This window comes from Falco cherrug, chromosome 7 (genome assembly GCF_023634085.1).
Source record: "Falco cherrug isolate bFalChe1 chromosome 7, bFalChe1.pri, whole genome shotgun sequence".
Taxonomy (NCBI): domain Eukaryota; kingdom Metazoa; phylum Chordata; class Aves; order Falconiformes; family Falconidae; genus Falco; species Falco cherrug.
Window position 1 is genome coordinate 64,112,010 of NC_073703.1, and position 26,758 is coordinate 64,138,767.

Below are 26,758 nucleotides of genomic sequence, written 5' to 3' on the forward strand. Positions count from 1 at the left end.
ACCGAGATTTACTCCACTACTTTGCTATCATGGGCAGTGTTAGCCCGGCACTGCTCAAGCTATGTTATTCACACCAGCTCAGTTCCTCTTTGGCTACTGCAGTACAATCCCTCTTAAAGACATGCTGCATTTTCAGCGTCCAAATCTCTGGTGTATTTTAAGGCTTTGACCCAGCTCTACCTCTCAAGATATTTTACAATTTACTAAAAACCCTGATAAAGTATGACAGGCTTTAAGTACAGTGTGCAGGACCAGTTGGCCAAGCAGATGTCAGGCAGGTTCTCCCTTCTGTGGGCCTTAATGCTCACTAGAAGCTGTTCTGAGAGAAACAGGTACTTCTTCCCTTTGAGCCTCTCTCTTCCTGTTACTCATTTCCCACTTGGCACCACTGAAATAAACACAAGCACAAAAGCCCCCTGACATCACTAGGAAGAGATGTAGCAGCAAGAGAAAAAAAGAGTCAGTTTGTTGTTTGTTTGGTTTTTTAATGAAGGGACACAGAACGTGACTTTTTTGTTTCCCCACACCAAAGAACCTGCCAGCCCACTGGCCCTCTTTCTATAAGCAAAAAACCCACCCCAAAACAACAGAATGCCATGAAGCCAGCTGAATATATGCATATTTTCCCTCCCTCTCTTGCCAAAAAAACAACCAACCAAACCCAAACCAAAAAACCAAGACTCCAAACACAGGAGAATGAGTTTAAACATTTATTTAAACAGAAACTCCAAACCACTCCACCCTTTAACCTTTCAAAAAAAGACAACGACAAACTAGTTTTCAGCCAGAGTGTCAGAGCAGGCATAAGTTGTGTTCCACTATAACAACTCAGTAGCAATACTAGCAGGAGACCAACACATATGCAGCTAGCACTGCAAGAAGGGGAGAAGTAAGAAGGGGTTTGAAACTGCTCAAAGGCACTTCTGCCCACTTGCCCTTCTGTTTTCAGCCCAAAACAAAGGTGCTGGCTTTAAACTGCTTTTTTGGTTGCATAGCTGGCTGGTGTGAAATCTGTGGTCTGTAACAGGCACAACCTGGATAGCGTGAATCCTCTAAGGCACATATGAGATTGTGGAACACAGGGCATCCTCTGTCAGGAACCCTCATCCTCCACTAGATCCAAGGGGAATCCAGTCTGTGCACCTAGCTTCCCAACTGCAGAGCATTGAGAAATGAGGATAGCAGTGCACTGCAGGAGAGCGACTCCCATCAGCTTGGTGCTTGCTTATTGGACATGGCTCAGGCTCAACTCTTCACTCCTCAAAGGCACTGCTGCAATGTGACCAACTCAATCATTTCCAACTGCAACAACAACCCTCAAGCCGGGACCCTAACCTGAGAACTGGCTTCAACGCACATGGGGGAAAGGAGAGCAGTCACAAGGGCAACCAAGTGATGCGGCTGTGCCAGGGCGCCCGGCACCCACCACCTCCCAGGAGGGCTGTCCTCCTGCCCTTCCTTCAGGAACAATGGATGAGCACACTGGTACAATCCTTGCCCTGGACACTGCGCTGGAGAGACTACACTTGGTTCAGCTCCAAGATACTAGCAATAGGCACCGAAGAAATATTGAAGGAGCATAAGTTTTACAAGCAAATGGTTTGACATCCATCTCTAGAGACAAATGGGGAATGCTGGCTCCCCCCAAACAGTCTCTCGAAAGAAGTAGTCTAGGAGAGGTGACAGGATATCCAACTCCACTAGACCTAAGGCAATTCCAGTGACATGCCATTGATGGGGATGGTTTAAGCCTGATGAAATCACCTCACTCTCACAGCAAAGGTGAGAGGCACTCAGGACTCCTTAGAGGTGTCACGTAAGGCGGAGGAGGCAAGCTGCTCCCAGAGATCCTACCAATCCCATAAGCTTACTTCAAAGTCAGTTTGCTAACAAATTTAAGGGGAATAAAATTAACCTCATTCTCAAACAGGAAATGAGGAAATCTTGAGCATCTGACCATACTTCTTCCCATCTCCAATTTTCTTGGGAAAGCCTCTTGCTTCTAGAAAGAAGGTGAATTCCAGACAGAGACTTGATCATTCCTGGTCATTGGGGAAGGCTGCATCCTGTGACCACAGCATTAATGACCCCATTCTGGGTAGGAAACTGCATTCCAGCTTCATCAAAACACTGAGTGGAAAAACACTGATTCTTCCCACACCCACACAGAGCGTGGGCACCAGGGGCTGAGGAGAACAGAAGCCAAGCAGGGAGCAGCTACAGGCTTATGCCAAGAAACCAGAAGCTCTGGCATCCAATCCAAGTTGAACAGCTGGAGCAAGAAATGGGTGGCTTAGTCTGAGGCCCAGATGCTTGTCATCTGGTTGGGAAGCAGGTGGTCTGAAACCGAGAACTAGAGATCCCATCTCAGATAGTCCCTGCTCCTGCTGTTGGAAACAACACCGGATTCACTCATCTCGATGCACTGCCTGGAAGTTGGAAAGCTCTAGGCACCCAGAATAAAGCCTTTAAACTCTTGTCTGTATGGGCCACTGGACACAGCCGTATGGCCAGAAGCTGTGCCTCGAGGCCAGGGACATGCCGTCTACCATTATCTCCCTAAGAGGAAGATCTCTGTTGCCTCCAGAATGAGACCTTCTCTGCTCCCTCTGCCCCTCGGCAGCGGGGAGCAGCCTCACCGGCTGGGCCTTACCATATGGTAGGGAGAGGATCCAAGTCCTTCACCCCTCTGAAGTGAAAGTGGCGAGTCTTAGGGTTCAGCCAGCTTCAGTACAAAACAAGTCTCCTCCTCTCATCTAGAGATGCAGTGATGAATACTGGGGTCCCAAAGGCAGCTCCCAAGAAGCAGTGAAACAATGAAAGGGCCACAAGCTGCTACTGGAGCTGTTGCCATAATGGGGCCATTCTGCCTCATGTGCAGAATTGACAGGTAAGGTACAAAGAGGAGCTGCTGCTGCTTCAACCACTGAGCTGGCCTAGAGCTCAGGGGCCCTTCCTCTCTCAAACTCACTCCTAGTTCGTATCAAACGTACATGGGTGCTGCTCTGGAGCCTCCGGCCTCGCTCCTTGTCTGCGAGTGACCTGAAGCCAGGAAAGCCGCTCTCTGCATTCGGTTAGTGTGCTGTGAAATTAGATGGATCCCAGTGGGCTCAGGAGACTAGAGGCTGGAGCGGCACGAGTCCGTTCCCAGGAGACACCAGGAATCTGAATCCAAGTCAGGTTTCGGATCCACTTCCATCTCCTCTTTGGCTGTCTGTGTTCCTTTGGAATGAACCTCCACCTGCCAAAACACACAGCAGTTATCCAAACAGCTCTAGGACTAGCTGCAAAGAAGCTAAGAGCCACAGAAGGCACAGTTCCTATTCTCCACATCCCTTTGTAACTCCCCGCGACATCTGACCACCCATCCCTTCTCATCAGGAGATGATGAGAATCCCAGGGAATCCCAGACAATGAGGTCCCTCAAGGACTAGGCTGTCCTCACAGGAAACTCTCTTCTTGGCTTCATTCCTGTTGCTACTACCAGAGCCTACATCAGCAGCTCAAAGCAGAGCCAGGCATCATGCTCAGTGTCCCCCTTCTGCTCTAAGGGAGACATCTGTTAAGAGCTGCTTCCTGCTGCGCAGCCTCTACAATCCATGCAGGAGTGCAGTGAGCCCCGAGCATGGATGTGCACCCAGGTGACAAGTCCTCACCTGCTGCATTCCCTCCATCCCCCTGCAGAACCGCTGGAGTTGGGCACTCAGACGAACAGTTTCCTGCTGCAGCTTCTTCTGATCATCCAGACACTGTAAAACCAGGCCTCGGAGGTGCGTCACCTCCACTTGCAGAGCACTGCACATGCAGCCCACAACAGGAGATGTAGCCTTCCCTTCGCTGCATGGCAAGGTTGGACTCAGACAAGCAGGCTGCAGAGACATGGAGAGAAGTCAGGCCAGATCTGACTGCAAGGCCAGGAGTTATATACGCCACAAGAAGAAACCGTTCACAGAAAATGTCACCCCAGCTCATTTCCCAGCTTCCCAAACTTCTAGCAGCCAAGGTCAGCAAGCTACTAGTCATTATGTCTTCAATACAAAGCCACTAACTTCCTCCTTTTTCTGGGAAAGCTGCTCCTGTCCTCCTATCATCAAAATCCACCTGGTTTACCCCTCTTTCCCTAAGCCTGGGATCTGTGCCTGCTCTTGGGACAGAAAACTCCTGGAATAAAGTAGTCTCACAGGTTGCGGTTTCTCAGTGATTTCCTGTATCAGTGCTTCTTTCTATCTCACAGCAATTTCTGCTTTCTAAATTTCTATCTTCTGCTAGGCTTCTGGGCTCTAGGCTTCTCTTCTTTAACCATATTTTTCCACAGAACTGATCTCAGTATTTTCAATCTGACAAAGCTCAAGCTTCGTGTTCTAGATTCCTATGAATTGTTCTCTTTGCAGCATCATCTCTGATTATCAACAGCCCTCTTTTCCTCATCCAGATGAATTAGGCCAATCCAACACTCTCTTCTCAGCTCTCCCCATAATTCAGATGTTGCCATTTATGGTCCCAAACATCTTGGGGTGGGTAACATTACCCAGGGTTCCATTTTGGGATTGTTTAATCCAACAGGTTCCTCAGAGGCCACTTTGAGTCCTTGAAGTTTCTGGTAGGGGAGAGTCTCCTTCTCAGGCTCTGAAGATGCCATGCTCAGAGGAAAGGGGCTGTCAGGCATGGGGATGAATTCAGCATTCTCCAGTTCCTGGATACACAAAAGCAGCACTGTCAGGCCTGCCTGCCTTCATCTCCTCAACCAATGCACCCACACCCTCTTGTGGTAAAAAAGGCAGTGAGGCTTAAAGGGCTCCCCGTGCAGCACAGCTCTGAGAAGCTTTCAGAGCATCCCTTAAAGGTGGAAGGGGCCATTTGTTTTTCCCCAGCCTAGATCCCCAATTTAAGGCGTTTCTGAGACCCCCACTTACCTTCCGTAGCCAGCCAGGGCAGGAGCTGCTGTCGGAACTGTTGCCTCCCTTAGCTTCTGTGGTGCTGATCCAGCCCCCCAGCTCACGATCTGCCTCCATTGTTCCCCGAAAGCCTCCACTGGGATTGGGGGTCTCCGCTTCCTGTTCATTATCTTCTTCCTCTCCTCCTCCAGTTGTGCAGCTCTGAGCCACTAGCAAACAAGAGTGAAAACTTTATACTTTCCCCACCTCTGCTATTCCCATTGTCAAACCCCAACTGGAGCAGAGAAGATGCAGAAATTTGGGCTGTAAGGCCAGGATGAGAGCACATGCTAGTGGCACCTCCCTCAACAGCTCATCTCCTAACACTCCCCGCAGGCCTCCCCAAAAGGGCTTGCGTGCAGCAGTTTTCTGCAGCTTCTTGGCCCCAGCCCTCCCACAGGTCCAAGAAACTGGACTCCGTCTCTCCCAGCAGCTGCCCCATAGCCATCGTTCCCTCATCAGCTCCCTTCAGTGACTTCCTCACAGCTTTTCCCTGCGAAATTGAAGTTTGAGAACTACAAACGCCTCTCTGCATCCATGTTCTTCCGCCCATTAACAGTTCTCCCTTTCCCAGCTTTGGGCCATCCATTCCCATGCACGACACCAACTGGATTTCCTCCTTTTCACCTCTTCTGTGAGGAGTTTCACACAGAGAAACAATGCAGCAGGACCAGACTGCACCCACTCAAACCAACCACTGAACGGACTTAAACCACTGCTCCCCAGGGCAGGTTACTCACCAGTACCAATGGACAGGCCACTGCTGTTGGATCGGATTGTTTTAGAGTTCAACACCTTTTCTGTAAGGAGAGAAGCATGCTTTCAGTTAGAGTGCCGCATCAAAAGCAAGACAACTCCTAGAGGCACACAACAAAGCCAATGTTGCAGGCCTAGAGCTCCGAGCGGCTTGCCACGTTCCCCCACACCACCCTGGCCTGTTCCCAGGCAGGATTTATAGCCCAGGTCCTGGCAAGCAATACATCATCATAACCAAAATCCCAAAATTTCATCCTAAAGTGACACTTACCAACAATGATGATGGTGTGCCAGCCACGGCATGACAGGTCTGGAACATGATGCAACGATCCAAATATTGGCCGAGGCCATGAGGTACAAATATCCGAGCCGTGAGCTCTCTCAGTTGATGTCATTGCCAGGCGCCCATTCCCACCATTACCCCAGGCAAAGATATGGTTGTCTGAGGAAAGAGATTCAGAAGCCTCAGTTCCCTCCCTCTCTCCCTCTTGATCAGTAATTGCTACAGGGATCACAGCCTTTCTGCTGTAACTGCTATCCCAAACTATCTAATCAACCAGCTCCATTTTGCCAGTGGGAGAACAAACTGGTAACAACAGTAAACTGGTAAAACAGGCAGCCACCCAAGCTGGCACTCTGCAGCCCCAGGGACAGCAAATGCTTGGCACTGTGCTGGGTCAGCTAACAGCCTCCAGTCTAGGAGGATTTCTTTATTTCAGTGCAGTGCTGCGGGGGTGGTCTAGGAAATGATCAGTGGGAGTCAGTTAACCACCCTGCAGATCTAGTTCAAAGGAACCCACCACAACTTTGCAAAGACCCACTCACCGTCAGTAGCAGCTATGGTGAATTCATCTCCACATGAAACCCTTATCACCTGCTTACCCCCCAGGGGGCCTCCCAGCAGGTTAATTCCCAGGTGCTTCTTATAGTCCCCAACACCAAGCTGTCCGCACTTGTTGGAGCCGAAGGTCAGCAGGCGGCCTCGCTCTGAGAGGAGGAACGAGGAGACAGTCACAGCAAGGACCCAACTTGGGAAGCAGCCATGCATGCAGAGAACTAGCAGCAACAGCCCACGACCAGGAACAACTCTGCTGAGAAGCCAGCCAGGATGGGAGGGGACAGTGCCACCCAAGAGGAATGGCTTCAGCCTGGAAACACTTCCCCAGTTCCTTCTCCTATTGCTCCCCTTTTCTGATGCTGGGGGCTGGGACTCCTCCCTCCCAGCCCTCTGACTGGTGTCACCTGGGCAAAGCCTAACTCGGTCATAAACAATTCCTTCACTAGCGTAATCCTTCCCCAAACCTTTGTTTTTCCCCTTTAAAAAAAATGAAGGCTGACCCAGAAGCTGATGCTGCTGCTTCAGCTGGCCAGGAGGCAACGCTACTGAGGAACAGGAATCCTGGGCTCCGGGAGCAGGCCTAAGCCTTGCTACCAAGAGCACAACCCTCAATGTCAAGGGTCAGGCTGAAAGGGCAAAGCTGATGTAAAGTAATCCAGCAACCAGTATCCACTTCTTAATACACAGGGCTCACCATCAATGGAAGCTGTGTGTGTCTTCCCTGGAGAAATGGTACGGATCTTGTAGAAGGACAGCTGCTTGGCCAGAGTAAGGGAAGTGGCATATGGCACCTCACAGTATGTCTGAGAAAACACACGCGGATAAGCAGAGAGTCAAAACCCACATTCATCAGCTAAGATCTACTCAAGCAGGTCTTGGCAGACCACAACATTAACCTAGACAATCCCAACATGGGTATGGAAAAGAACTGCCAGAATCCATGTCACTGGCTAAGTCACCCTGGAGCAGCTCGCTATCCATTTCGCTACCTCAGACCTGATGTCAGCCCATAGGGCAGACAGGAAACTGAGGAACAAACCACCTCTTCCTACAATCCCAGTATCCATTGTCTTGGACTGGAACTAACAAATTGGCACAAAGCTAATGAAGGCTTGGTCACTCTCACAGGACCTCCATTTTCTCATATACTACTGACTGCTGGGAGCTGGAGCCAGGGACCCAAACGCACTTACGTCATGGTTGATTATCCCTGATGTGCACTGATTCAGGCCCAGCTTGTTGAACTCGTTGAGTCCGCATGCCAATACTTTGCCTGTCTGAGTGAGCAGGAAAGTACCATCACAGCCACAGTGAACGGACACAATGTTTAAGGTCTTTGGAACATCCACCTGTGTGGAAGAAATATATCCCAAAAAATGAAAATCCCAACACCTACTACACTGAAGCTGGCACACGGAAAACATATGGGGTTAGAGCAGCGGTTCAGCTAGTCTGGGCCCTGACAATAGCCAGTGCAGTTCTTTTGAGTGAGGGGGTACCATGAAGTCTATAGCATACCGAAACTCTGGTCACAACGCAGAAACTCAAGGCATCCTAGACCTTGTGTCCAGACACCAGTGAGCCAGCACAGGAACCAGAAACGTGGTGCACAGGCATCCTGGCCAGCTGGGGTCCACAAGCACCAGACCCAATTAGCTGAGCAGGGCTGGGTCTGTGCTGCGTGGGTGCAATACCATGTGATCGCGGATATTTGTCCTCCAGGCACATATTTGTTCCTTTCTAACCCCCAATGGGTTATATTATCTCATTACCCCTAGCACTGTATTTCAAGAGGGTTTTACTTGCAACTCATCTTTAACTCATTATGTCAAATTGAAAGACCCCCAGCTGTTTGCACTGCTGCAAGTTTCCTCTACAGCCCCGAGGTACACAGTTTGGTATTTCCTACTACAATTTCTACAACAATAAGTTTGGCATTTCCAGTTCCAGCGTAGAGATCGGAGCAATCAAGCTCTAAGTCACGATGCTGGCTGGATTGGGAGTGGTATGCCCCTCTGCCATGATCTCTAGGAAGAAATTAAGCAAAATGAAGTGATGAAGAAAAGTTAAAACCCTCGCAAACTCTATGATATCTCAGAAAAACACCTGAACCTCAGGCAGTTAATATTTCCAAACAGCAACTAATTTGGATTTACGCCATGCAGATTTGGAGAAGTAGTCACAGCCCTACCTTCTGAGGGGTGTAGTGATCTTCTTCTGAATCCAAGCCCAAGCGCCCTGCACCAGTGAAAACACTGCAGTTAGAAATGGCCTCACCAGGTGCCCATCCCTAAGGAATGGTATTGTCTCACCACAGTCCCAAAGGCATCTCCCTCCAGAACTAGAAACCTGCTCCCCTACGTGCACCGTTGCCTGCCAATCCTCAAGGTAACCCAATCCCACTCACAGAAAAACTGCCCTACCCAGATGGAAGCCAAAACTAAAGTGCCAAGTACTCAGTCCCCGGTTCCCCTTTCTTACAAGGAAAGAAAGCCCCAAAGATACAATGTTCTTTGCCTCCTGGTGCACCCAGACAGCCTTCACCCAGGGCCTGCATTACACACCTGCACCAAGCCACTTTTTCGAGGCATGCCCCAGAAACCCTCTAGGTTCCAGGGAGACTCTACCTACCATACTCTCCACAGCCCCAAGTGTACACTTCTCTGTTCCTGGTCAGCACTGCCACATGGTTATCTCCACACGAGACCTGCTCCACAGGGTTGGTAAGAAAGAAATCCAGCTGCAGGGGCTCAAGCACTTCAGAGCCATAAGCCTTGTCAACGCCAATGCATCCGTAATAGTCCGAGCCAAAGGCATACACCTGGCCCTCATCTGAAGGACACAAGGGAAGCTTGGTCAGCACAAAGAGCTTGTATTAGGTGGCATATTAACCTCTTAGGGCACGGCCGGAACAACCTCTTTTCTGTAATCCTCCTCCTCTTTAGTGCAGAACAATGTGATCAGAAGATAAGGAGTGCTTTCTTGTTCATGTTAAGATGGATGACCTTACTCCACCACCTTCAGCTATTTCAGGCCACCAGCGTAAAAAGATCTTGCATTGAACCTGCCACTTTCTTTAACAGAAACCCCAAAATCAATCCTGTAGCTCCCTAAGTCACTCCTCCAGCACACCAAGCATCTGAGCTTATCTGTCAAACCTCTGCTTTTCCAGCACTGGCAAAATAAGCTGGAAACTACCTTCTTCAAGATTTGTTTTCATGGGTAAAGCAAGAATCAAATTCTTCCGTAACAGACAACACCACAGTTAACAGATCTTCAGAAGTATGAGCAGGGTTAGGACTAGAGACAGCTACCAAGTCTCAAGCTTTCTGAATTAAATAGCAAATCTCAGATACACATCTTCTTTTATCATTGGGTGATTCTTTCCCCACACAGTCCAAAAAGAGTCTCAAACACATTTACATTCATGACTTTCAGCTCCTCTGTCTTTAATACAGGCATGTATGGAGGCACCACATGCAACAGCAGGGACTCCGCACAGCCACAAGGAGCTGTGCTCAGCACCCAGCATCATCATCAAAACAAAGCTCATCCCTAGCAAAACACCCAGCCTTCTAGGGAGTCAGTATTGTCCTCTGTAAAATAGTGTTGATCTATCTCCACTACTGTACCTACTACTGTCAAAACTGAGGGGTGAGTAACATATGAGGCTTTCTCCTTTGTGCACAAAGCTGCTCTGCTAATCTTACTGTGAAGGCAAACACCTCCACAGCACAGCAAAGTGAGGGGATGCTGGTCCCCTTCCCTCTCTCACCTGTGATGCACACTGTGAAGTCATCTCCACAGGACACCTGGCGAATGGCTTTTCCCTGAAGCTTCTCAACATGCTTTGGCTGCCGGTAGGAGGCTCTGTCTCCATGTCCCAGCTGCCCGTGCAACTTGGTGCCACCCTGCATATTCTGCAAGACAGAAACCTCTGGTAAGGTTATGTACCCACAACTCCAGAGACAGTGCCGATAGTTATAGCACCTCAAACAAAAACCAGAAGACAACAAAGAGCACGAGAAAGTGTGTTAACTACTCTAGGGAAGAGACTGCTATCTGTGTAGTGTAACAACATTCTAAATGCAGCACAGGCTTTCAGGCAGTTAGGTACTAACAAGGAGTGACCTGGTCTCAGGCCACCAGCTGGTGAGGAATCCCTGCTCCTTTCTCATTTGCCAGGTTTGATACAGGACTGAAATTATCTTCGGCTTTTGGACTTACTTTTCTAAATCCTAATGGCTTGAAAGAAACCCATAACATAAAACAAATGTCACCGAAGTGGCCAGACCTACCAGTGCTACAGGAAAAACAAAACAACTCTGAGTAGTGTGAAGCTAAAACTAAAACATTAACAGCCAGATGGAAGTTTTCAGTGGCCATTCTTGCAGGAACATCCAGCAAATTACTTCAAGTTGCTCTCCTCCCATTTGGATGTCTTTCTTCTCTCACCCACCTAAGGGTAATTTCTAATCTGTCTTAACAGCTTCTGTATCATCAATACAAAAGCCTGTGGAAGCCTGGAGATGCAGAATACCTCCACATCACTGACCATCTAAGCCTGAGAAGGCTGGATTCAATTGTTTTAAATGCATTATATGCCAACATTTTTTTACTCACTTTAAACTATTACAGAACTTCCATTCATCATAAAAAGCGGAGTTGTTTAGTATAAGACATATCTAGTTTCACCCACAAGTTGCCTGTATTACAATGAGGTCAACTCATGTCACCCGTTCTGATCTCGGAAAACCTTCCTCAAAAACGCATAAAGCCAACAGAACATCCTAAACCCTCCACTGCATTTCTAGTAGTCAGGAAGGGGAGGAAAAGGTGTCTGATTCTGTGTCTGAGCCCACAAGACCACCATTTACAATCCTCAAGCGCACAGCAAGTCTCCAATACACCTCCTGTCATGACGGAAAACTTGAGAAACACACCTGCCTTGGAGACTTGGGTCAGCCCCGAAGCAGACAGCCTCACAGCGTCCACTATAAGCAACATTTCTCCTTTTCCAAGCCACTCTCCCATCTAATTCTAACAGGCTTACTGAATGGTCTGTGGTGGATCTGGACCTTCCTTTCCCACCCTCACCCCCTTCCTGCAGTTTCTCTCACTTACCACCCAGGTGTAGAGCTCCTTCTCCACCGTCACCACAGCAAAGTGAGTGTTACCAGCACACACCTGGCGTGCGCTGCAGCCACTTTTGATGGCATCCAGCTTCTGGGGGGTGGACTTCCCACCCCCCCAAACATACACCTCACTAGTGCGCGAAGTCACCACTGCAATGGGAGCCTCATTCATGGTACTTGACCTGCACAAGATCCCCCCCGACAAAACACACAGGCTTTTAATGAGGAGTTCACATTCACTGTCATCACTCATTTTCCTACTGTTGTCTATCGGTTTCCCCTTCATGACCACTCAGGGTTTTTCTTTTCACAAACTTCTGAACTCTTTTTGTTGAGTGGTTGTGAGGCCTCAACTGCTATAGAGAGACTCAGGTTCAAACCTGTCTCAGAGCAGCACAGAAAGCAGCCCCCAGGAAGCATTTTAACAAGCCTACAGTCTAATTTGACATAATTTAAAAAGACTGGGCTTTCACTGAATGGCCACGGTGCTATCCTCATTTGTGAAAGAGAAAAAAAAAAGCCTTACAAATGGTCACGAAATCTAGCTCAGAATATAGCAGCATCCAAAAGCTTCAAACTTCCCTCTTTCCTCTTGTATACAGTCTGCGAGCAACCCATGAACTGGGATAACTTCACATTAAGCGCTCAGATAGTAGTTCCAAGTTTAAGAGGGAAAAAAAGGTTAAATTCTATCTGACAAATCAACAGAAAAAACAGCTATATGTGTCACAGAAGCTACCTGCTTCATGGAGCAACCCTGCCTACAGGCTTGCTGTGGACTGTGGAGAACCTCTGCATATATCCAGTTTTTTGAAAGATATCTATGTTCGTTTAATATTCAACATCCAGTCACATTCCTCCTGCTGAAGGGAATCTGCATGAAAGGGGGGATCTACATTACATCCTCAGATATGCAGGCTGTAAAGACTACATCCTCAGTAGGGCAGATTAGAGCTGTATGGGACCTGCTGAGGTAAGGCTCCAGCCATACATATAAGCAGGATAAAAAAGGCAGAGTAAAATGTGGGACAATAACCACGTAACAACTATGTCAAATTCCTAGCATTTAGGGATCTTCTGAACTACACTCTTCCATTAAGATTGTCACGAACTAACACTCTCAGCAAAGTTCCTCTCTGGGGAGCTGTTCTCTCCAGACTTCCTTTCAGACACATGCCCAAATAATTACCTTGGTCGCTTATTTGGCCCATTAAGCAGTGTGACTTTCTCTTCCATCTCCCTGCCAAAGGAGAAAAAGCATTTTAGGAAACAGTAACGTCGCCCAAAGCAATTTACTGACAAGCAGCACACACAGACCGGTTTCCTTTCCAATCAAATGCTGCTCCCTCTTGGAAGAAATGTAGCAGTTATTTACCAGCTCACAGCAATACACAGTAAGTAGGGCAGAAGTAATGTACCATACAGCTAACAAACTTCCAGAAGAGCTGAGAACAACAAACTACATACATACCAGAATGTGGCCAACCAATACCCATATAGCACAAGAATGATCTTATATGGCTAAATATCAGGATCTGAGCTTTTACCAGTGCATACAGCAAGACAAAACGCAAACTTTGCTGACCACCAAAAAGAATCTTGGTATAAAGGACTAAGTCTGCCGTTCCCAAAGTCACCAATGTGGGATCCAAACAGTCCAGAATTATGGTCCACCTTTCATAAAAAGACAGCGTGTACAGGCTGATGTCAAACTAAGGTAAAATGGGCCACTTTCAAGGCAACTTTCTCCAGAAGACAGAGGCAACAAAGGGAGAAAGTGAAAGTTTCTACATTGGATGATACATTATTTTAAAAGGCCTTTTCCAATGAGCATAGGAGGATCTCTGTGACCCTTCGTTCACAGAAATTTGAAGAGCAGGAACCAGCAGTCCTCAAAGGAGCCTCAGAAAGGGATGCCTCAAGGTTCTCAATACAACAGCTTCTAAGACAAAGGATGCTGAGATCCTTCTCACCATACCCATGCACCAACAGAACATCAGATCAGAAGACAGCAAGAATGCACTCCTCTCCTAAAGAGGTAAAGTATACTTCAACAACTGCGTCACATCAGCCCAAATTAACTTCAGGACTTTGCCTCAAAGCATAAATGCCACTAAGCTGCACAAACCCTGCTGCTCTCCCCAACACCTGTCCAGGTTTCAGGCAAGACCATCTGATTACCTCCTGCGTTTGCTGAGAAGGGGATGTTCAAGCAATTCATCTGCAGTGGGTCTCTTCTCTGGATCCTGAAAGAAGTGAGCAACAAGTCATTCTCTGGGAAATGCTCATCATCTACAAGGAAATCTTGGGCCAGAAGACCTCATTCAAGCCTACATGGACCTCCTTCCCTGACTCCCTTCAGAAGGGAAAGGAATTCATTCAAATATTAGGAATGAATAGGGATAAATGCCAAGGATGTGCAGGAGGGACTTCCATGCTCTGACAGTATCAATAATATGTTTGTTTTCAAGGCATTAGTTCCCTACAGCAAGCCAGTCACAGTCAGAAAGTCAGAACCTTAAGAGACTATAGAGACAATATTCCCACCTCTGCAGCATTGCATTAGAAAATAATTGCTTCTGCCAGCCCATTAAATAATTGGTGTCAGCGTAAATTCAGCACCTGTCCAGAGCCTGCCAGACTGAATGGCATCTTGAGACAATGCTTTCAGAGACCTGGAGGAAGCCCAGCCCTAGCGATGCCTCAGGCCTCACAGAAATTACCCTGCATCAACAGCCCTCATGCTGAAACAGGCATGTCATTCCCCTTCACCCCTGAACTCCATGGCTTAGGCAGCTGGGAAGGGGTGTTTGAAAATTAAAAAGTACTTCACCAACCTGATCAAGGCAGGAATTCACCATCTGGATCAGCTCCCGGGAGTAGACAGTGGAATCAACCTCCATGGCACGATTTCCCTGTACAATCTTCACACAAAGGTTCAGGGGATTCTAGGCAGAAACCAAAAACCAGCTGTAAGGGAACTGAACTGGACAATGTGTCCACTGGGGAGAGATGCTATAAGGCCACCATTATTTTTTTTTGCTCCTTCTCTGATCAGGACACATCCCTCTGCTTCCCTGCCTAGCAGGTTCTCCAAAAACTTAATAATACTTCCTGCAGAAATGGTACCTCTGATAGGCAGGACTTGGTGGCAACATCCAGCTTTTCACCAAATTCCCTAACAGTGGAGGGAGGACAAGTGTCTCTCTGCATGGAATCTCCTATGCAGCATATTGCCATTGAAACACTGCACAGCAGCAAAGTTACAGGCGACTTGGTAGCCATGATGAGAGGATGTCAGGAAAGGATGGTATTTTCACATTGTCTCTTCAAGGGTTACAAAATTTTGCACCGTGGTAGCTACCAGCTTTTCCCATCTATGGGCTCAAGTTCGCAAATCACACATGCCAGCCAGCAATGCTCCCTTTCACCCTCCTCATGCCAGCTTGACCACCAGCTTCTCTTGCACCCAAACTTCAAGAAAGTGTAAGAGGATTAAATCCTATGAAATCCGAAGGCTGGAATTTTTCACTTAGAATGCTGCACAGAAAATTTGCGGACAGTAACGCTGAAAAAAACCCAAAAAACTACACAACCACAAACTTCCTCCTTGTAGAGAAAAGGATGTTTCATTCACAACCATGATACAAATGACCACAGCTTGTATTCTGCATCTGGTAAACCCAGGGCTGCAGACAAGGGTAGATTTGGCAGAAGCCAGAGACACACCTGCAGTGCAGGGTAGGGGAAATCGTGCAGACATTTCCTTTGGCTATAGTTGGCCCTCCCAGGCCACTGTTTTCTTAATCAGCAGATTCAAACAACGAAAGAAAAACACGAGCTAAGAAAGCTATGAGCCAAGTGCGAATCTCAGGGCGATAAAAAAATAAGGTTACTCAGTCCATCCTCATTTGCAGACTTACAGTAGCGTCAAAGGTCCTCTTCAGAGTAAGCAGCTCAAAGATGACACAGCCCACAGCCCAAATATCTGATTTGAAGTTGTATTTCACACCCTGGCAGAGTTCTGGGGACATATAATACGGAGTTCCCACCAACTAGGAAAAATAACATTTAAAAATCAGAAATGGTTTTCAGGAGTTCTGCATCCATCATGTTCACACATGTTCACACCATGAGCATTAGAGCTAGATGCAGCTATCACACAGCACTGAAGTGACACAGATGACAAAGCTCACCAACACGCTGGAGGGATGCGAACAATGAGCATGCTTCTTTGCTTCTCATCAACAAGCCTGCGCCTGAGTTTCTTAGAAGATCCTAGGCACCTCTCTGCTCAGATTCTGATGTGGTACACAGTTCTCAGTAGAGTAGTAGTCGTGAGAACACAGTGAGGACTGCCCCCTCTCTTAAATATATTACATTTAGAGGTAATCAGGGGCTTACGTACTGACTGGGCATATGGAAACCCCAGGCATATGGAAACCTGCCTAAGAGGCTGAAGGAAAAGGTACCAAGCAAAGCTTCTAAACACAGATGCCAGCCCATGGCGATGGTGCCACTCTGTCGCATCACAAGGTACTGCCAGGACAAAGGCTACTCTGTCTCTGACAAAAAAAACGGGATACTTTTGGTTCAGTAAGTAGAAAGCTGGCTCAAGTCCCACCTGAAAGGCTTTCACTTCAGAAGTGGACTTTCCTCAACAACCGGTTTAAAACAGAACACCCCTCACCACACACAAAATCCCCAAATCCAGTACAGAACTACAGCAGCCCCCCCAGGAACAACAGAAATAGCGGCACAGCTCAAAGTCACAACAAGGAGACAGAGAACAAACAAGATAAAAGGTGTAAGAATGAAGCTTCCAGATGAATGGAGCTCATTCCCTAGCAAGGAACTAGACAGCGAAATAAAATGAGAAAGACAATTTAGAAGAAGGGGAAATATTTATAGTTGCCCTCTTTTCAACCCTCAGCAAAGCTCCAAGGACTACAAAGTTTGCCCTTCATTAGACTCTGCTAGTACACTGGATACCTAATGGGCACATTTAGAACCTCCATCTCCTTTCCATTTCCCATTACCAAGCGTGACAGCTAGAGAGCTGTGCAAGTCCTGGCCACGGGAAGGTTTAGAAGCCCAGCTATTTGGAGTATCAGATGGAGAACTAGGACACAGCGCCTAAACCTTTTTAAAGCAAAGGATAATGTACGCTTTCTGTAACACAGAGGTGTATTTTCGAAATCTTCCTTGGTAAATGCGAGAAAGAATGATAAATTAAGAGATCAGCATTTAGCAAGCAAACTTTTTACAAAATCACAGTTTGACTGTTGCAATCACAAATACTGACAATAACATGTTTTGCACCGTTTTCACAAAAAAATTACTTCCAGACTGCCGCTGGTCATTAGATCACAAACTGAGCCACTGGCACACTGACACAGCACATCCAGCATATACAGGATGAAATATGGTTGAAGGTATGTCTCAGAAGTAAAAAAGGAAAAAAAAAAAAGCTCGCAGGTATAGATGGAACACACACAACACAGGCAAAACCAAGCCTAGACATTCACAGCATAGACTGCACTTTCTCTGAGAACTAGAAGACTGTGAAAAACATGACAAACAAAAGTGGTTTTGCTGCAGCCCAGCTTAAGTGAGAGCTTTATGCAGTAGCCTTGAGTTCCCACTTACCGTGCAACTGCACAATAGCGCTCATGTTCTGGAAGAAGGCTGGCAAGTGTTGAACTACACATCCTAGCAGAACACCAATAGCTTGCATTAAATCTAATAATACGGCCTGATGAGGGGAAGTGCAAGCTGGTTGGCTTGCATCCCAAACTATAATAAAGGCCTTCAGCAGATAGGAGCTCCAGACAACGTCTCCCCTTCCAAGCCTAGTGCTCACCACAGAAATTCATGGAGCTGGGAAATCCAAGCCGAGCCTTCCAGGTGCCTGCAATACAGCTTACCCTGTGTCATAACTCTGGCTGCGAAACTGCTTTGTGGAAGGGTCGGGAACAAAGCCAAGCTTGACAGCTTGGTAGAACTAATCTCTCCAGCAAAGCTTCGCCCCCCTCCAAGAGCATTATCAATAAACCATACACCTGGTTGCCATAAGAAGCACAAGTGCCTTCTTACTTCTTTGTAATTCAGTTCAGAGCCTGAGTATTAAAGAGACAGGAGATATATCTATGGCATGGTGCAATGTCACGCAAGCAAGTCCAAGCTATCTCAGATCCAGCTGAGGTAAAATGCCCCTGTTAGCACAACAGCATGACAAAATTAATTTAACTGACTAAGCTGCACTTAACTAGCCCAGAGGGAGAGCGGTGTACTGATGTGACTCTACTGCTATCTCTGTACCTTCAGATAGCACTGCCTTTGTATTACATAAATTCACCTATAGAAGTACCATGCCTAGGTACCAGGGAAAGAAAAGCAGCGCTCTGCAGCACAGCCACACTGGCTCTGGCAAAATTCCACGCCCACAGTGGCACTTATCTTTAGTCTACTGCTGCTTTGCAGAGAGACAGACCTCCAAAACGTAACCTTAGAGCAAGGATAACTGCAGGCTACAACATCCCAGCAAATACGCTGATGTTAGTGAGACAACACTGAGGGAAATCGAGGGGAGAGGGAAAGGAAAACCACAGAAGACAAGCAGCAAGAATGTACACCATCCCTGGTCTTCTGCAAGGCATGCCGAGATGAAAGGAAAAACAAACCTCAGTTTGCACACAAAGGCAGCAGATACTCACAGTCTCAGCCATAGAGTACTCGGAGTTCAGCTTCTTTGCCAACCCATAGTCTCCCAATTTAATCAGGTTTGCCTTGGTTAGAAAGATATTTAATGTCTTTATATCTCTGAAAGGAGAAAAAGAAATGCAGACACTCGAATATATTTCTGGGTTTCACAGTTTTCCACACGTTACTGCACCTCCCCCCCCAAATGAGGTACTTGCTATTCTGTCACACACACACAGAGCTCTCCGAAGGCAATTTGACCCCAAGTACTGGGGTAGTTATCCACGTTTTATCAATAACCCACATAAACACAACACAGTCTAAAAAGCTCAGGCTCCAGACACCTATATAAAGGCTACAGATCAAAGATAGCTCTTTTCCCCCTCTCAGTCTCTTCTCATATGAAGGTCATTGAGCAGGTCTTATTTTTCCTGGTTTTAAAAACAGACCTAAGCCAGGAGTCACTGAGCTCACCAAAAAATGTAAATTGTGCATGAATATGTATGTATGCAAATATAAATACACACACAAAGGGTGTGTAACAGATGCCATTCTACAACTACAAGTGTAACATCCCTCTACCTTACGCCTCAGGAACAACTCTTTATAATATGATGTACTATGCCCAGAAGATCAAAAGGCTGATTGCCACGAAAATGCAGGGTTCTGAAACTCATTGAAAACACTTTCTCCCAGACAGAGTAATTTATATGTAGTTTCACAGATTAATATAAGAGGCTGTAAATAGAGAGGAAGCCCCCGCAGTACGATATGCTTCCCATGGCCAACACTTCGTAACACCCCCTTTTCCTAACGTACCATCAACAACTTCCCAGTGTAGATCAGGACAACATCAAGTAAAGCAGCACTTTGCATTCATCCACTTGGGGCATCGCAAAGTCCTGGGTCACTCTGACAATGTCTGCAGCAGAAGGAAATCACTGCAAACATTTAAATAACTGTTCAATTCGTTATTATGGAAGGATCTGGGGCCACACATGTTCCTAGACTGGGAACCTTGCTGTGAAGATGGGCAACAGAGCTGGTAAGTAGGAAATCATCACAAAGTAGGGCAGACACGACATCTGCTTTAGGTCAAAAACTTCGGCACTACTTTGTTGACAGTAGGGTACCAACCCTTCATTAGCAAGGCTTGCCAATTACCAGACATTCAGAATGGCAGCAACCAGGATGTTATCCCACAGAAAACATCCTCACACAGCTATGCTCATTAGTTAGAGAAGGATGTTGTGCAGCACACGATCCAACCCCATGCTGGAAACAGTTGTCTACATGTGCGGTACTCCCCAGACCACCACAGCCTCCTTGAAGCACACATAAGCCAAGAAATTTACCCCTCCCAAACAGAACAGGGCAACAGGAAAAGGTAATTAGCTACTCATTAAAATCTCACAGTCAACGTCAAAATTACCACTACCAGCTAACAAGCTACGTTACCTCCTTAAATAATAGGCCCGAGAAATGAGATGAAGCAAAATACAGGACAGATCTTTGCATGGGTTATATTACAGCAATGCACAAATGCAAAGCTTTCATCATTGTTATCCTCCATGAATTACAGAAGGATGTACATGTTGGTTTGAAGCTATTAATTGCGGAATGGGTAGGAAGTACCTTTGGCCTGTGGTAACTGCTCTTCCTATCCACTTTAGCAAACTTTGTTTACATGCTATAGCAATAAAGAGCCAATTTACTTCCTTCCTGCATGGATGAACTCTTTTAACAGAGCTGCAGCATGAAAGATGGCAATTCCATTTTCACATACAACATTTATTGCACATTTATCAGAAGATGGTTTCTAGCCCAATAAAAATTCTTTACAGAAGTGATACTTCACATCTAGGCAGTCCAGCTACGCTTTGGAGAGAAGTTCAGCGCTTGCTTTAAACACAGAAACAAAGGCTACTCCATGTTCGGCACTCACATCCATGAACCACACCGGTTACCTCAGCTTCACGATATGCCACACTTACCTGTGAAGAATTCCTGCTCGATGAATGCAGCTCACAGCTGATGCTATTTGAAAGAGATACCAAACCACCATCTGCAAAGGTAGGAATAAAAGCTTTATGTGAGGCTCAAAAAAACCCCCCACAAAACCCCATACATCCCTGTCAGGCACAACGAAAGGGCCTGACTGTACCATTTAGATGCTCTTTCAGGAGCATGAAAATTTAGAATTCCCTGGCTTGGAAATCTCTGAAAAGATATTCCAAAAGGCAGATTGTTCTAGTGCCACTCACAGTGTCTGTCCTGACCAGCGCCAAAGAATTCAATGAGTGAAAAGACCTAGGAATGACAGCTAATGACCACCTGGGAAAGATCGACAGTGGGGCTCTCTGGAATATGAACTGTGACCATTTAATATTCACCAAGCACTGCAAGGCCTTAAAAGTCATTATGTAAGATAAATAAGTATAATCATTAACCACCTCAGCATCAGAACATTAGGTGGAAACAGACAGCGGAAAATAAGTTCAAAAACAATAAAGAAAAAAAGAAGTAACATGAAAAAAATCTATGGTGAGACAGATTCAAGGTAATTACTCAGAAAAGAACCTAAAAAATGGTTCAGAAGAGAAAGAAATTGAGTACCAACCAGGAAGAAACATAAAAAGAGGTTTAAAGTCAAAAGTTAGCCAAGGTCATAATGCAACCAAAGCCATTTGAGCATGTTTTTTCATTATTCCTCCCTTGGAAGTCTGTACTGTTTATAGACAGCCAAAAAGGAAAAATTAAGAGTTTCTGATAGTCCATAAATGCTTGCAATATTCAACAGGCGAGAAAGGATGTCAGTCCCCAGATAGACACAAAAATTCCCCACCAGCACTAGAGAAAAAATGTTGTTTAAGTACTCGGATCCCCAGAACATTAAGCCAACCCCACCACTCCCTCAAGCCGATCCAAATTACCTCTTCTTCAAATAACTTGTCTTTCTGCCGCAGAATCTTATCGTAGAGGTTCCCTCCTGTAATTAGAGCAAGAAAGACAGAGAGGTTCATCTTAGTTAATAGTAGCAGTTACTCTGCTCAGGTACTGCTGGGAATACTCAAATCCCCCAAGAGATCTGATGAATCACTACAGCTCTCCCTCAACACTCTTCACTTAAAACTGGTCAGACTCTCACAAAATTAAGTTGTTTTTCTATCGAAGAACTTTACTGGCATATCTAAGCTTAAGCAGAGATGATTCCTTTTTAACACCACCATTTAATACTATCTGAAAAGTGAATCAGTAAGATAAGTTTTTTACCTGTTAAGTGCCTCTTGGGATATGTAAACATTTATAACCTGTACACCAAATCACGTGTGAGATTGTCCTATTCAGCATTATTTATAAATAAATACATTTAAAAAAGAGAAAGAAAGCAATTATAAATTCAGAGTAGCCCCTGAAAACACAAGTTACTGTCTTTCCCCATTTACTGCCCAGCTTTGACATGCCTGTCTCCTTCATCTGCCCTGTCAAATACATCAATGCAGAAGTCACAAAGTGTTGACAGCAGCAGCACCACCAAAAGCCTGAAATCAGCAGACTCTTTAGGTCACCTCACAATTTCAAGACAGCCGACTGAAAATCAAGGAGAGCTAAAAGAAATGATGCTGAAGGCAGCAGGCATTGACACTCCTTTTCAGATTAGCATCCTACCAGTAAATCCCAAATCTCTGATCACATCCTGTTGCTATTCCATTTCCTAATTATCATATATTATGTCCTAACAGTAACGGAACACCAGGCCCTTTCCAATTCCCACAGGCATGGTGCAAGACATCTTTCTGCTGTATAATTTCCATGGGCCTATCAAGTTGTAGATGTCCAACACAGGTCACAACGGCTCCGTTGCCTACTGGGGGGACTTATTTCAGACTTCCACGTTTGGAAGATTTTTCTGATATTCTAATTAAGATCCCTTCACTTAATTTCTTTTCATTCAGCCTTGCTATAACCTCTCAACAATTCTTTTTTCTGCCTCATGTTCACATTTGTAAATTAACTACAAATCACCCTTCACATTCCCAAATTAACCAAATTATTAATTTCTGCCTCTTCTTATGAACCTCTTTCCTAGCAATTCAGACTGTGCAGGCTTTTAGTGAATTCTGTTTCTCATCTCTGATTTTTTGCCATCTTTTTTTGCAACATGAGAGGTACTACATCACCGAAATCCTACACAAGGGGACAAACTAGCTCTTGACTAAGACAATAAATACCTCTATGCACACATACTAAAACCAAATTACTTCCTTCTTTGTTTCATCTAATCACATCCAACCTTCTGACACTCTATACTCTCTTCAACAAATGTATGTTACAGGATGTTTCTTCCCAAATCCATTTCAGATGTATTCACTGGTGTTATGAAAAATCCAAGTCTTAATGGTACCATGATTTATATACAGGACTATAGGCAAATAAATCAGTAACTTGGCTTCCTCCCCTGTAAAATGGGGACAATATTTACTCAAATTTGGAAGTCTTTCCTAGATTTCCAGAAGAGATGTGCCAATTGTACAGTAAAAGCTCTGGATTCTGAGGAGTGTCTGATAGACACTAGTCCAGGCTCACTTTAAACATTACTCACAAATTATCTTGGACTTTTACACTGTGAAAAACCCACAGAAACTATTAATACATCAGCAAAACCAATATCCTGTACCACTCAGATGCAGGCAACGCAGGCTATATACTCATCTCTTGGTTATTGTTCCAAAGTAAAACAGTTTAGAGACATTAACAAACACGTACAGACATCAGTACTATGCAGCTTCTCTCTGTGCCCTCCAATGAATTTATAATGGACCCAAGCATGCAGTCTTTTTGGGGCAGCAAAATAACTCACACAGAGTATTCCTAAAATAAATGGGAGCACGGAAGAGCCAACATTCCCCTACTCTTGCACCCAACTCCACCCTGCATAAGAACAAAAAGCAGAGAAGCAAAACCAGCTTTGGCCAACCTGCCAACCAGGGTGTTCTCACAAAAATACTTGGTAACTTACTCTCCAACCTGTCCCAGTGAAAGCAACCTGTCTAAGATGATAACAACATGATAACAGCCTTTTCCACCAAAAGAAGGTTTCTGCTGATGAGCCAAGGCTTAACATAACCCCCAAACACACGCAGGATACCTAGTCAGGGGAGTTGTCCCACTCACCCCAATAGGAACCATATTGCAGTTCTAGGTACGTATCCTGTTCCAGCACCATTAGCCATATGTGACCTCCTCTTCCAGCTATCCAAGAGCAGCTGCAGCTTAGACCATCATATCAAATCGTTCCACCTCTACATCCCATCTGGGACCGTTTCCCCTGCAAACTCCAAAAAATACTACCTGATCTACTCTTGGACAGAATTTTAATGTTTTCTCCACCACCAGAAGGACCAGATTATTATTTTTTTAATAATAAACACAGAAGCTGATAGCACAAGGCAGGAAAAAGTCCTGACTGTGGTGTGCCAGTAGATTTTTAAAACTGATTTATAATTGCCAAATGGAGAGGTCTATTTAAGTGATGCTACTGACAAACAGCCCCACTCTGTACTGGCAGAGGCGCCTGAATATCCTTATGATCTTTTCCCGCTGTCCTCCTAAAAGAACACAGCAAGGCGCATTAGAAGCATACATTACCAATAACCAACTTCTTCCACTGCACCAGCTACTCAGAAGACTTGAGAAATCGCCTACTGCCTGAACTGCTTGCACTAACTACTGGGCTTCTTTCTTTGGCACCCGAGTGACAAAGCAGTCGAAGGGTTCTCAACCTCTTCTTCAGCAGCTATGCAGCAGAATTCCCCTCCACTCCTCTGCTCCCCAGAGGACACCCCAGGAAAACTTGTTGCAGGTTCTGCAGGAGGGTGACTCAGCAATGTGGCAGCTGCCTGTCTGTAAGTGGGAGTAAGGATCTCACCATTACAGTACTCCAGCTCAATCAGCAGCGTGGTGTTATCCATGAAGTGATTGTAGTAAGCAATGATGTTCTCATGCTGCAACAAGGCAAGAATAACGATTTCGTTCAAAGCATCACGACGCTCTTTTTCTGACAGCCGGGTCAGGTCCACCTCCTTCCACACTACAAGTGAGTCATCCTGAAACACAAAAACATCTTTTAATTAAAAACACGCTACTACAAAGAGAACAGTATGTGCCTTTACAGCAGGAAATTAAAATTTCAGGAAAGGTAAAAAAAAACTTTCCTGCCTCTTACAGATTTCGGACAAAGATTCTCAACAACAGTAAGTTTTGAAGTTTTCTGTTTGTTCCTAGGAATAGCGATGGCCTAAAGCCATCTTTCTAGCTGGCCAGCACTCGCTTTGACAAAAATAAAAAAATTTTAAAAAAAGGAAAAGAAAAAAACCCAAAAACCAAAACCTAAAACCCCAAAAAACATACTACAAGGTTTCCAGGGGAAGACACATAATTTGGTTTGTTCCAATGAAGACTAAACATACTCCAGTTCAATAAAGGCAGGACAGTATATTTCCAATCCCATAACTGTAGAATATTGCACGCCATAATCCATTACAACCACCCAGGTATTCCTAAAAAAAAATATGCATAAAAAATATCACGGAAATGAGAACAAATCCAGTTTGCCCCTGTTAGGCCCATCCATGTTGTCAGACACACTATGAGTGATCTGTTAAGTGAACAGTGTTCACTTACAGCTGTTCAAGCCGTGACACCTTGGGGTGGCCTTCACCCAGAGAAAAACTGAAGAACTTGCCTTGGGAAGAAAGTCAAGCGCTTTTCTTTGACAGCCACTAAAAAGCACAATTATGATCAAACTGGATAGGACTAAATGACCTGGGAGCGAGAGGAGGACTGGCTTTGCAGCCAGCTGCCCCTGATTATGCTGAAATGCTGATGCCGCGAGAGAGTTACCTGTATGAGATGCCCCCATGTCCTCTGTGACTGGAATAAAACATAGAAAAATGAGGAATCTATTAGCGTCAGAAGAGTCTACACATCTCTCTACAGAACTTCAGGGGACCGAGCGACTGGTGGCTCCCAAATGTGCTGAAACCCAAACCCTGCGCCCCTCGACAGCAAGGGCCGAAGTCACGGCTGTCAGTTGCCCAGAGGGCTGTCATCAGTCGCCCAGAGGGGGCATCAATCGCCCAGCGGGCTGTTGTCAGTCACCCAGAGGGCCACTGGTGGCCCAGAAGGCAGTCAGTCACCAAGAGGGCCGTCAGTCGCACAGAGGGGCATCAATGACCCCGAGGGCTGTTTTCAGTCACCGAGAGGGCTGGTGTCGGTGGGCCAGAGGGCTGCCGTCAGTCGCCCAGAGGGCCGTCGGTGGCCCAGAGAGCTTTCAGTCGCCCAGAGGGCCGTCAGTCAGTCACCGCGGGGGCTCTCCGGGCGCCGGGGCCTCCAAGCACGCAGCCTCCGGAGCCCCCCGGCTCGCCCTGCCGGCGGCCCCCGTCCCGCTCGGCGCTGCCCCCGGGGGAGGAGGCGGCGGCGGGGATCCCTACGGGCGGAGGCAGCCTACCTCGGTGCGGCGGTAGAGGGTGGCCTCGCCGAAGGCGCCGCGGCCCAGGGTGCGGATGGGGATGTAGTGCAGCTCCTCCTGCTCGCCAGGCAAGCCGCCGCCGCCGCGGGAGCCGCCCCTGCCCGAGGACTCGCTGCCGAAGTCGGAGCTGATGGAGTCGCAGTGCCGCTCGTACTCGCCCAGCGACATGGCGGCGGCGCGGCCCGGCTCCCCCTCAGCGAGGCCCCGCGAGCCCCACGGGCTCCATGTTGGCTCCCCACGGCGACCCGGAACCGTTTCCTGCCGCCGCGACCTCCGCGCTCCCGCCTCCGCCGGGGCCCGGGCCCGGCCCGGCCCGCCCCCCCGAGCCCCGGCCGCCCGCCCCCGGAGCCTCGGCCCCGGCCGCCCCCCCGAGCCCGGCCCCGGCCCCCGAACGGCTGAAACCGGCGCTTGAAGCCATGTAACGCGCGCGGGCCGCCCGCCGCCACCTCAGGTGCCTCAGCGCTCGCAGGGGAAGGATTTTACTCCCCAAGCAGTCGAAGTTCAAGGTTATTTTCCTAAAAAGCTTTCAAATGGTTATTTTGGTACTAAAAAGCGGAAGTAAATGATTTGTACCAAAAAAAAAAAAGGCATTGCTGTTTCTTATGGCGCGGATACTGACTTTCCTTCTTGCTTACCTGTGTTATGCATAATGCGCTTTATTGAAAAATAAATGCTGGAAGGGAGAACAGACCCATAAACACCACCACTGTGTCCCCAGCTCAAAAAAGATGAGGGTGGATTCACGTTTCACACCGTTAATTAAACATCGCAGCATCCCCTGCTGTGCCCCTCGCTCTTCCATGGCTTTTTCTTTCCAGCCAAGATGAAATAAACTCAAAGCTTCATAAATAATATCTTAGAT

General features: G+C 46.7%; 1 protein-coding gene across 2 annotated transcripts; it reads right to left on the reverse strand.

Moving 5' to 3' along the window:
- Positions 1-697: 697 nt before the first annotated feature.
- NEK9 (NIMA related kinase 9) lies at positions 698-26,160 on the reverse strand. Of its 2 annotated transcripts, XM_027812569.2 has the most exons (23): positions 25,876-26,160; positions 25,269-25,298; positions 24,295-24,472; positions 21,299-21,354; positions 20,360-20,430; positions 18,380-18,485; positions 15,587-15,718; positions 14,501-14,611; positions 13,845-13,909; positions 12,853-12,903; positions 11,653-11,845; positions 10,304-10,448; positions 9,160-9,360; positions 8,720-8,766; positions 7,722-7,877; positions 7,223-7,331; positions 6,516-6,677; positions 5,962-6,132; positions 5,675-5,734; positions 4,914-5,104; positions 4,529-4,693; positions 3,657-3,869; positions 698-3,241 (listed from the first exon to the last, which is right to left on the reverse strand). In XM_027812569.2, exons 1-23 carry the CDS (start codon positions 26,062-26,064, stop codon positions 3,119-3,121), a joined length of 2,925 nt encoding a protein of 974 aa, XP_027668370.2. In that variant the 5' UTR covers positions 26,065-26,160; the 3' UTR covers positions 698-3,118. The 2 variants fall into 2 exon arrangements, with proteins under 2 accessions (XP_027668370.2, XP_027668368.2); XM_027812567.2 differs by lacking the exon at positions 25,269-25,298 and having other exon boundaries at positions 25,876-26,159.
- Between the last annotated feature and the right edge of the window lie 598 nt (positions 26,161-26,758).

Coding starts and splice junctions, on each gene's coding strand:
- NEK9 (XM_027812569.2), bottom strand. CDS start 26,064: ATGTCGCTGGGCGAGTACGAGCGGCACTGCGACTCCATCAGCTCCGAC. Junction 12,904..13,844: donor CTTCTCAGCAAACGCAGGAG/GTAATCAGATGG, acceptor CTCCTTTGGCAG/GGAGATGGAAGAGAAAGTCA. Junction 7,878..8,719: donor ATCACTACACCCCTCAGAAG/GTAGGGCTGTGA, acceptor TCTTCCACACAG/GTGGATGTTCCAAAGACCTT.